The following is a 12,059-nucleotide window of genomic DNA, read 5'->3' on the forward strand; positions in this document are numbered from 1 at the left end:
GGTCACGATCTCGCGGTCCGTGAGTTCGAGCCCCGCGTCGGGCTCTGGGCTGATGGCTCAGAGCCTGGAGCCTGTTTCCGATTCTGTGTCTCCCTCTCTCTCTGCCCCTCCCCCGTTCATGCTCTGTCTCTCTCTGTCCCCAAAATAAATAATCGTTGAAAAAAAAAGAAAAAAAAATGCCATACATTCTTATTTTCACTAACTTCTAAATGAAGTTTAGCATTTCCTTAAGTTCTGGATGAAAGCAATAAAGCCCAGTAATGTCAGCAGGTCCTGTGATTCCATCACCAACAGTCACTGCAGACACCTCCATCATGATTAGTGTTTACATTCATCACCACTTTGAAATCAGTTTTTAGACCCACGGCTAGAACAGGTTATTCTGTGTAACAAAGAAACACGCGTACTGATGTCAAAAAATATCCTTTTTTAATATTTTGATAACTATATTCCAATTTAACTGCTTTTCTTGGTAATCCTATAGGTTTTATTTTATGCATTTAAGACAATGTTCTGACAAGGTATCCGCTGGCTTCACCCGCAGAAATATGACGAAGAACCTACGAGGAATGGAAGAACTTGCTGAGAAGCTGACACGGGGAGATGTCACATGACTATGATGTAGCAAATCTGAGGCAGTAACAGGTTGTGGGAGTTTCCCTGCTTTTAACTTGTCCCATAAATCCTCCTTGCCCAGGAGCCTGGTGAAGAGAGATCTGTAATTGGTTCGTACAACAGACTTGAGCTGGAGCCCACAATCTAGAAGCCTGGTGGGACCTAACCCATCCTTGTTCATTACAGGTCGTGAACCAATCACAAGCTATTAAAAGAAGGTGCAGCATAACCACTGTCATGATTATTTAATTTTTTTTTTCAACGTTTATTTATTTTTGGGACAGAGAGAGACAGAGCATGAACGGGGGAGGGGCAGAGAGAGAGGGAGACACAGAATCGGAAGCAGGCTCCAGGGTCTGAGCCATCAGCCCAGAGCCCGACGCGGGGCTCGAACCCACGGACCGTGAGATCGTGACCTGGCTGAAGTCGGACGCTTAACCGACTGCGCCACCCAGGCGCCCCTGTCATGATTATTTATATCCCACATAAGACATCTATAAAGAACAGTCAGAAGAACGAGCGCCACGTGCATATTGGCTGCAACGCACCTGAATTCTGTAAAGTTCTAAGCACTTCGCCTAGATTCACTCATTTAACCCTCCTAACAACTTGATGAGTCAGGTGACAGTATCATTTCCCAAGAAGAGAAAAAGAAGCAAGGTTGAGAGGCCCCGGGTAATTCTTGCCAAACATCACAGAGCCATTAAATGATGGAACCAGATTCGAGCTCGGCAACGGCAGTCCAGAAACTGCCGTCTTCCTCCTCTTGCCCTTCTGTCAATATTCCAAGGCCTGGATCGGGGACTACCTCTCATTCTTTCTTCCAGTAGTGCATGCACCGGGATGGAGAGAACTTGGTTTCATTAACCCTCGGAATAATGAAGTGCAGCGTCAGAAGCGATTTATTAGAAACACATGCCTTGATCAGGAAGGAAAGCCAGAAACACTTCTGTAAAGCCAAGCCAAGTACAGCCTACCCATAGAGATGGCCACAGTAACGCAGGACAAAATATTTCATTATCCTAAGGCACACACACAGCTACCATCAGGAATAAATCTGGGCTGGGGAAACAGGCCTAGGAAAGAGATGCAGAAGAATATATACACGGGACTATATGGCTTCCCACACTAACGGGATGCTGCTTTGTAGATCGTGGGTTCTGGATTCAGCCTTTAACCGACCTGTGTCATCTCAGAATCAGTGATGCTTATTACTAAAACATATAAAACATACTGAGCTTTAGTTTCTCCAACTCTGAAAGAGTGAAGACATTGCATTCTAACAACCCAGGGGTTGTTCTCAGGATACAATGAAAATTGGCAACGAAATAAAGCACTCTGAACTAAAATCACTATGTTCTATAAGTCCATGATTACTTATGAAACTATTTAATATGCTCTCTATTGGTTATAAGATCCAACATTCTACATACCTAATTCTGAACATAACCTTAGATTTTAATCTTTTTCACATAGCATGTCAATCTCCAGATAAAATTCCCCCGCTGTGACCTTCAGGCCCACATTTGTTTCACTTGAACAAAACAGAGTTCATTGCTATTCTCAGGCTATAATGAAAATTAAGGCTATTTCTGTTTCCTTCACATGCCCCATAATTACACAATTAGAATTAGGAATTCTATTATCGGAATGTTAGTTGTAGTAATGTTCAGCATACCATGCAAATTTTGCTGAAGGACACTTAATTTGACTGCTAAAATGCATGCTATCTCAAAGGTAGGATTTGCATTACGAAACTCATAAAAAGCAATTCTTAGAAAAACTTGAGACTAACATCCTTCATTGGACTGTCAAGCAGAGAGCGGGTACTTACGTTTCCTTTGACCACATAATTAGAATCATTCTTGATGTCTCTGGCTAGACCAAAATCACAAATCTTTGTGATTCGACCATGAGTAAGGAGGATATTTCTAGCAGCCAAGTCTCTGTGAATACACTATTAGGAGAGTGGGAGAGAAAAGAAAACCATTTACATTTATTTTAAACTCCTCAAGAATGAAAACTACGTGCCACGTTAGGATGCTGCTTCTGTCACACAGGTCCAGTAACTTGGCTTCGCACTGAAACTATTCGGTGCACCAAAAATAAACATCTAAATTACGCTCTGAATGATGTGTGTTTCGCATCGTTAGGACCTTAATTACTACAATCGCTTTCAAAACCAACTCGAATACATTTTCTTCCTCTTAGGACTGCTTTCCATTCACAGGAAAATACATTATAAATAGTCACATCATACTTTTTAAACTGAAAACTCATTTTGCATGCTTCTTTTTGAATGTCCTTTTATAGAGTTTCTGAAATGTGTTTGCAACTTCAATTTGATGTCTCCCAAGGACACAGGGAAGAGGCTCTTTATTTCAGCCATCCTACATCCTCTTTTAGTTTGGTAATTGTTTGGAAATGTCACCAGTGACACTTACGGGGAGGATCTGTTACCTCCTCCTAGTCTGCCAGTCCCATTTGCTAGGGCACCCCCTCACCCTTCCAGAGACTCTGTTCCTTGTTTTGATCCTATCATTCTCTTCCCATCCCCATCTTTTCCCCAAATGCTTATCATTCTGACTCCTTTATTCCCCCACACTTCATAAACCATACAATATTTGAGGTCCAACTTCAATAAAGCCCAAGTATGTGCTTCACCAAGCATTGCAACTGCATGAGGTACCCCTTCCTTTTGCTGATGAAATCATTCTCTCTATTTTCTAAGAGCAGCTCCCGTATCCTAAAAGCCAAAGTTTTTAAATGAATTCAATGCATAAAAAAAAATATTCATAGAAAGCTCATTTAGACAGGCTTGCACTTTAAAGCTTATAAATGAGACCAGGAATTCCAAAAAGACAGCAGTTGGAATATGAAGAAACGAAATCTCCTCTGTTTTGGGTTACTGCACTTTAAAATGACACCGTGCATTCGAACTATGGCTCCAAAGTGGGGCTTGGGGCTGGGGGGGTTGGTGTGGGAGTGCTTTCCCGGGAACCACGCCCACTCACATTCTTCGAGGCGAGGAATGCCATGCCCTTGGCCACCTGGTACGAGAAGCTCAGCAAGTCCTCCAGGTCTAGAGCCAACTCATCGTCCTCCATGATGGCGGGAGTCACATCTCTTTCTATGTATGAGCCTGTTAGGAGGAGAAGGACTTTGTTAGCAATTAAACCTCAAAGCAAGGAAAACAGAAGATGGTGACAACAGGGATACCAAAGGGCTGGTAACGAAGGGACTGATGTGAACGTGCAGGCAGGTCATCTCCCCGGTGCTGAGGAAACGGAAGTGCTCAAGCACAAAGTTACTATTCATCACCTGGGGCCTCGGGGGAGCAGGATCGTGAATTAATACAAAAATCTCATGTTTTTGATATATAAAACATGTATCTGATACATTTTGACATGCAAAATACATATTTGATACACATATATTTTCATACATGCAGTAAGATGCGCATACACAGTAACAAATGCTCTGACCCCAAAACCCACTTGGAACCCTTAACTGCCATTCAACATTGGCACTGTTATTGGGGGCTACTATAACGGGGAACCAGTCACTATGGGGCATGGTATTATATTTCATAGCAGTATGAGAAATCCTCTCGAAATGAAAAAGGTACCCACCTATCCTGGCAGATCTCCTTTTGTCTGCCTTGGTTGGCACGACATAAGAAACTCCGGGTTTCATGTCCATGTATTCATTCGTACTATCGTTGCTGGGAGAGAGGAAATATCCATCCATCAAATCATGACTGAACAAAAGGGGGAAAAGGGGAGTACCCACGGGGCAGGCTCTATCCCCTCATTCCCTTCTTTACAGAACAGGCTGATTTTGTTCAAAGAAAGTACTGCCAAGTCTGAGTGAAGAAAATCTTGTCCATAAGACAGGAGATTTTAATATTCAACATTAGGGTCCAATCCCCAGGAATGAGACGGCATGTTTTGTGTTCAATCGTAGATGGGATTCGGATTAGAAATTCCCCATCTCTTGACACCAGGGATTTAATGAGGAAACAGAGAGTAAACAAAATTAACCCCCATCCCCTTAAACTCTCTCAATTAGCCCCAAGAGACAAGATGAAAGAGACAAGACACAAAGGGCAAGAACTTCTGAGATGTGTTATGGGGGGAAGGCAGGGATCGTTAACATATAGCGACTGATGGAAGAAGGTTTTAAAAAAACCAAGTTTAGTTCAGATAAACACCAATAATTTGGATGATTTTCTGAACCATCTGGACCTCTTGAATCTGCAACATTTGGCTGGAAAGTCTTCAAGATTTCTAGTACTTCCTGCTTCTGATTAGCATAGAAACACTGTGACAACAATCTCCTTCAGATTATGCTGGTGGTTCCAGTCCCATATGGGATCCCAGTGCACAAAGAACACCACGTCGGATTGAACAATTTAGGCCATTATTTCAGAAAGTTGAAAAATATCTATGGGGCTAAGGTTTTTAGAAATATGGCAAAGTGGCTCATTTATTTATACAAAGAGCATATGTTCTGGAGAAACTAACCAAAGGTGGTTTGTACTGCATTTTACTACCACCTGACACTACCCAAATTTACTGGGCTAAAAAATAAAAATAAAACAAAAAGCCTTCGCCTGGGGTTTAACACTTTAGCCAGGGCAGGTACAGAAAAGGGCTTTAAGAGGTAACCGTCCACCAATAATATTTGCTGAGGTCTTCTTGAGGGCCTGGAGTCAAGTTCGAAAGACAACGTCTTGCCATCTCAAAATGCAGGGGGTCAGAGTGAATAAAAGGCAGAGGAGAAATCTAATACACAATTTCAGAAGTATAAAGCATAAGGGAGGAGTATGATTTCTGCTGGCCTCTGGGTGAATCTAAGAAACCTTCATAAATGGTGGATCTCAACCTTTGGAAAGAACGGGCAAGGTATGGCAGAGAAGAATCCTATTCTGGTTGATAAGCCACATTCGTCCTCCTTAAAGGAATTTGAAGCTCCTTACACATCATTCAAATTCAGAAGTATATTAAGTATAAAACAGATGAAAATAAGGTATAGAACTTTTATTTATTTATTTATTTATTTTTTTAATTTTTTTTTCAACGTTTATTTATTTTTGGGACAGCGAGAGACAGAGCATGAATGGGGGAGGGGCAGGGAGAGAGGGAGACACAGAATCCGAAACAGGCTCCAGGCTCTGAGCCATCAGCCCAGAGCCTGACGCGGGGCTCGAACTCACGGACCGCGAGATCGTGACCTGGCTGAAGTCGGACGCTTAACCGACTGCGCCACCCAGGCGCCCCATAGAACTTTTAAAAATGTGCTAGTCTTTGTGCCTTTTTATAGCATGATGAGTTTTTTAAAAAAGGGCAAGGTATACAGAAATAATTCAGAGGTAGATGGTGAGAAACCTACATGCAGAGATACGTTCAGAGCTCTCTGCCACTCTGTTAAAGGTTTTCAAGAAGTTTACTGAGCCAACTCAACAATACAGTAGCAAGCCCGACAGGGTGAATGAAATGACACACAAGAACAGAGTCATAAGAGAAACAGGTACAGAATTCATTCAACTGAACAGAACTAATGCCTTGAAACAAACTAAAGATGCATTTTAAAAAATCAACGGAAATCTAAGTTTAACACTCTTCAAATCTTTACAAACACTATTCGAACTTTCTAAATTGTTGGTGACATCTGATTTAATAATTCTGATTTTGTGCCTCAAAGTATCTCTGTTCAGTTTTTTTTTTTTTTTTAACAATCGGCCTTGATTGCAAACCCTTATGACCCCTCGAACTGCCTGTCAACAGCTATTTATGTAAATCAGCCTTACCAGGAAGACTCCTTTGACTGCAGAAGGTTCTTATAAAGTGCCACTTCTGCATGATCTTCCTGCTTTGAGCAAATAAATGAATCACGTTTTCTTCTCAAAAAATTCAAAAGATCACCATAGCAACAATACTCAGTAATGACCAGGGTGGGCCCTACAGGCATATAAGAGAAGGTTAAATAAAGAGAGATGAGATATATAGACAATGCTGCCCTCCCCCATAATTACACTCGGGAGTGATCATAACCATTAACATTCAGGTTCGTTTGATAAGACCACTTAGTACCAATACAATCCTACCTATTGACACCGCTGGCAAAAAATAGCATTCTGTGGGGTCAAACTGAACAAGCAAGTCCCCTTTACCTGACTTTCTAAGTAATGTCAGTATATCAGTGCTTGGAGCCAGGCATGACTGCTGGCTTTACAAAGAGTTACCGCTTTCAATGTTGTACGACTATCAAATTTCCTCCATGAATCCTTTGATTCACTTCTGTTTGCGGGGGCTCCACACCCTCTCCCACCGTTATTGTGGAAATGACGCAGAGAACAAACTGCATAATAAGAAAAAGCAACCACAACGGAACAGCCAGCTGATATGTGACCGTGCCTACAACTGCAGCCCTGAAGTTATTAACAGGCAACTAATTCACTTGGGCAGACATGTTGGCGAACCATGCATGATGTGGATGCCACCTTCACGGGGGCTGTTCTAAGAAATTATGGAGGCCGTCAACTTGACCACGAATCTCTGTACATCTTGAGGAAGATGGCTGATCTGGTCCTTTGGACCAACATGTTTTCTGGAAACATCACAGAAATCCTTGATGGAAGGCTCTACCTCAGAACTGCTTCAGACTGGAAATTTATTTTCTTGCAGAAGTGAAGTGTCTGCCTCATTTGGTGCATTATTTGAGAACTGGCAGGCTTCGAAGTCTATCTTTAATTATGACGTGCAAATGAATGTTAACCCTTTAGTGACTACAAATGATCCAGCAAAGTATAAAGCCTGCAAGATCGGGAGACGTGCTAGATGAGAGGAGACATTCTCAAGATACTCAGGAGGTCAATGTCGAGGCAACATATGTGACAGTAACTAGGGTATGTCCTGGGCTGTCCCACCCATGACGATAAAACTCAAATACACACTCTGAAGAACAACACTTTTGGGAGCAGAGGCGTGAAATCGAGCAAGAGGTAACAACCTGGGCAAAAATCTTGCGAGAAGCTTGTAATCGAGCATTGTCGAAATCGTATTAAAATTTCCCCTTTTTGGATCATTTGAAAGATAATAAAAGGTAATTTGGTCATGGCTTTACCTCCAACGGTGCATGCTCCGAGAAGATTCACAATATTCATGTGATTGCCGAGGTAACTCAAGACTTTGAGCTCGGACATGAGGGCTTCTCGTTCGGTTAAATGGGCACTTGCTAAAATTAGAGAGATCTCATTTTAGCAAAAAGTACATCTGGCAAGCCAATGTTGAGGGCATGCAGCAGCCTACAGGAGAAAAGCTTACGTTTGAGCATCTTAACAGCAACGGTCATGGCCGCATCCGACTTAATCAGGCCATATGCAGTGGCCTCAACCACCTTCCCGAAGGCACCGGCACCCAAGGTTTTCCCTGCAGAAAGGAAGAGAAGAGAGCACGTGGTGGTGTTGGGACCAACGGACCACCTGTGTAATCTCAAACTCAACAATTAAGGAACTGTTATGGAATTAAGGACAAATCTGTCCATGACATCTCCCTATAATGTGCAGTAGGCCAACTCTATCAAAGGTGGTGACATTTCACAGAAAACGCGGTTTCAGGTGCAACAGAACAAAGGAAGTTCTTGGGGTTCCCTAAAGTCTTTGTTATGCGCACCCAAAGAGGTTACACGGAAAGCCCCGGCTTCATACTGACCAAAACTCAGCCTGTTTCTGGGAAACTCCCATTTGTGATCGTAAGGAAGCTGTGTTGGGTCTATGTAAACATAATTGTTTCCATTTATCTCCTCGACAACCTTCCACTGCACTTCATACATGGGTTTCTGGTCGGGGGAGAAAGGGAAAGGTATATCGTCTTTTAATGACGAACATTTCAATCATTACAGCGCTTATTAGGGGAGAGAGCAAAGGAAGGATTACCTGTAAATATTTGTAGGTAAGTATCATCACGATAATACACATCATACCAGCTGCGATCACAAAACCAATCAGCAAAGGTGTGAACAGGGTGTGAGGATGCATTTGTTCTAAAATGAAAGGGGAATGTGGAATCACAATCTATTCGCAGGGACGGATCTTTACCACAACCACCTGACCCCAAACTCGCCCATCTCCCATTTTAACAGCCCCTGGCAGGGTTCAAAGCCATGGGCGTTCTCCGCTCCTTGCCTCGCTTATTATCTTACTCTTGTTATTCAAAGGAATCTTTTCAAATAACAACTGAAACCAGGCTCCTGTGGAGGTTGAGATTTCTGCAGCACAAGAATAACTTTATGTCGCTTGTCAACAAAAAACAACATACGAATGAGTTTTGTACTTCAACCGAATTCCTGCTTTGGACAGCTTTAAGAAGTTTCCTTTCTGGAGGGTCTAAACTTTCTTCTTTATGCTTCCCTGCATTTTCCAAATTTTCTACATTGAGCAAGAATTTCTTTTACAACCAAGAAAACATTGTAAGAAAACATTTTTAAAATGTTCTTTCATTGCCTGAGTAAAAAAAAAAAAAAAAAAATCTATGATGAAGAACAATGAAAGATTCTTCCTTCATTACTCAAAACTGAAAACACACGACTTTTTGGCACACATCTTTGCCAACTCAAGAAAACAAAAACTGAGCCCTAAGAATGTAGGCGCCCGGTTTCTTTGTCTTCTAACTTCATACCAATTCATCAATTTGTCCACAAGGATCATTTAACTTATGTTAGCAGAGGTAGTCAGTCACTCATGATTCAAATTTTGCAGACATTAAAGAAATAGTTCACTAACGTGACTTCATAAAAGTCAGTGTTAGCTTTCTGAAAGAGTGCCTGGCGACGTATTAAAATGTGATTTTAAATAACTAAAATTTTAAATTAAATTTAAATTTCTAAATTGCCCTAATTCTGGTTATTATGTTTGGCTATAAGGTAAACATACTCCCCTATTTTTTTTCTCTACCCCCTTTAAATGGAAATGATTGGAAATATGCGATTCATTTTATACACACACACACACACACACGTGCATGCATGCATACATATGTGCACAGACACATGTAAATATAAAGTGTGCAGTTAAAATCACTACATACGTGTTATTAACAAACAGTGCAGAATGAAACTTTGTGAGTTTGATGACGGCATGGTACAATGTAGAAATTACCAGAAATGACATGGCCATTGGTGGAATGGACTGAAAATCATGACTGATATGGCAGGCAGAGCCTAAACATCCCCTTAAATTGGATTAAAAAGAAATATACCTTTGCTGTTACCTTTAAATGCAAAGTTAAAAAAGGCAGAAGTCTTGCCCACATTGTTGGAAGCCCTACACTCGACTGTGCCATTGTGTTTGAAAGCACTGTAATCGATGGAACTTTGAACCACTAGTTTTCCAGATGGCGATACAGATGAGTTTTGCATCTGCACATCCAGTGGCCCAACAGGAACAGGACATCTAGAGGGAAGAAAAATAACAACCCGATTTACTCCAGAAAGATCAACCATCATGAAATACAATGGGTTTGGCATACTTTTCAAACTAAGTTAGCAGGTCATAATCAGGAATTTCCTTTTACGACCAACAGCGGGAGCACAGATGGGCACTAGGTTCCCTGGCACAGTGAGAAAGAACAGCATGGTGGACAAGAAGATCCAGGGAGTGAGACAGGAGTTCGAATCCCGATTCAAACACCTATTCCGTTGAGCGGTTTCATGACCGGTTTCAACGGTACATGAGCGTTGAAAAAGAAGAGCCTAGAGGAGGAAAGAGTTAAAGTCTACAAGGATGAAGACAGGGCGGCCCCCAAATCCCCAGCGGCTGAGACCCTGCAGCTCCAGGTTTCATGTAGGGAGACAGAAGCTGTACCATCGGCTCGTACTCCAGGCAGCAAAGCCCATCAGGGGCTAGACCCAGACGACCCTATTTTAAATTATGTCCTCCATACGCCCAATACCTTTCTATTCCCTCACCTCGTTTTATTTTTCCCCATAGCACTTAACACCCGATTACGGTAGCTGTTCATTTCATCTTTCGCGGACCTCTACCCATTAGACATAAACTCACAAAGCTGGGACTCAGGTGTGTTTTGCTCACCAGACTGGCGTCTAGCATACAGCTGCCCTCCAGAAACATTTGCTGCACACATCACAGTAACTGCTGGGGTTACTGCCACTGCCGGGGCATTTCCAGGGGTCTCGAGCCCTCCTTATTGTTCCCCAAAGAAAACATTCCACTAAAACTCCGCTGAAAACAACAATCCTACGTAACCTCTTCCAACTCGTCGTGATAAAGAGGTCTATTCTGTGAAAAATAAAATTCCTATTATTATCCTGACTATTCAGTGGTGATGTTACACTGGGCTTTTAAAGCCGGAGCACAAAATAGCGTTTGATGGATAAAAACAGCAACGTTGACCCCATTTTCATCTTCAGGTAATGTGAAAGGACAATTTAAGGCTTAAGTGCAGATTGCGAGGGAGAGGAAAACACAATGCCAGATGTGCTCTGCTCAGGGGCTGGGCACCTAATCAAGGAGAAAACCTTTTAAAAACACGCAGCTTACAAATGCCATATGTATGTTGTAACTGCACGATCATTACTTTTTGGTAACTTGGCAATTAACTTCTGAGGTAATTTTTTTCATGGTAACTGCAGCCACGTTTCCCACACACATTACCTCCTGTGTAGAGAATGGAAATCTAATTACTCTGTCCTGGAAAATTGCTTTATCTACCTGCAGGCTAGAAATTGCGTGATAAATCCAAAAGATAACCACCAAAATAGAGAAGTCGCTCAGTAATCATTTTTCAGCAAACAAAATTAATGTCTCCCACGAAAAATATAGCAATTGTGCCCCCTACAAAGCCACGTGGAGAGAAGAACAAAATAAACAAAGCTTCCAAAAAAAAAAAAAAAATCTGAAAACATATCTGAAATTCAACTAAATTACGGTCCTTCCCTTACGCATGTCAAGCGGTACCCAAAATCATCACCTCACCTCTGCTCAGTTCCTGGACAAAAATACCAATCTACTGTGGGCTCCGGGAATCCAGCTACCAAACACTGTAGTATGCCACTCACGAGACTTTCATGAGTCAGGATTTCTGGTTTTGCTGCAGGAAAAGAGAGACGGTCATACGTCAGACTGCTGGAAAACCTCACCAAGACTTCCTCCCTCCCTTGCTTTCAAGTCCTTAGAACTTTCTTGAGGTTTGAAGAGGACCCGGAGGGAACACATTCAAAGGGGAGAATCTGAAGCAGGGAGGGAGGCAGAAGTGAGGATCAGACCAGGAGGGGCTTACAAAGAGCTGCCCAACCCCAGCGTGGACTGTCCACACTGCAGACGTGGGGGTCCCCGAGAGCTCCCCGTTCGGGGATGACTGAAGTGGGGTTTGCAGGACCACCTGGCAGGGTCTCTGTGTCCTGCGAGGGGCAATCGGAAAGAC

The 12,059-nt window shown here is 42.3% G+C and overlaps 1 protein-coding gene across 2 annotated transcripts in view; it reads right to left on the minus strand.

Moving 5' to 3' along the window:
- Positions 1–12,059, minus strand: part of KIT (KIT proto-oncogene, receptor tyrosine kinase) — an 88,425-nt gene that overhangs the window by 6,549 nt on the left and 69,817 nt on the right. Inside the window, exons 8-17 of one of the 2 annotated variants that reach the window (XM_047856485.1) lie at positions 11,612–11,726; positions 9,888–10,069; positions 8,555–8,661; positions 8,331–8,457; positions 7,944–8,048; positions 7,744–7,854; positions 6,428–6,578; positions 4,248–4,339; positions 3,630–3,757; positions 2,450–2,572 (exon numbers count right to left, since the gene is read on the minus strand). In XM_047856485.1, coding sequence (XP_047712441.1) covers positions 2,450–2,572; positions 3,630–3,757; positions 4,248–4,339; positions 6,428–6,578; positions 7,744–7,854; positions 7,944–8,048; positions 8,331–8,457; positions 8,555–8,661; positions 9,888–10,069; positions 11,612–11,726 — 1,241 coding nt within the window. Of the gene's footprint in view, positions 1–2,449; positions 2,573–3,629; positions 3,758–4,247; positions 4,340–6,427; positions 6,579–7,743; positions 7,855–7,943; positions 8,049–8,330; positions 8,458–8,554; positions 8,662–9,875; positions 10,070–11,611; positions 11,727–12,059 lie in introns of both variants that reach the window. The other variant, XM_047856484.1, reaches the window with a different exon arrangement.

Source organism: Prionailurus viverrinus, chromosome B1, assembly GCF_022837055.1.
Source record: "Prionailurus viverrinus isolate Anna chromosome B1, UM_Priviv_1.0, whole genome shotgun sequence".
In the NCBI taxonomy this organism is placed as follows: domain Eukaryota; kingdom Metazoa; phylum Chordata; class Mammalia; order Carnivora; family Felidae; genus Prionailurus; species Prionailurus viverrinus.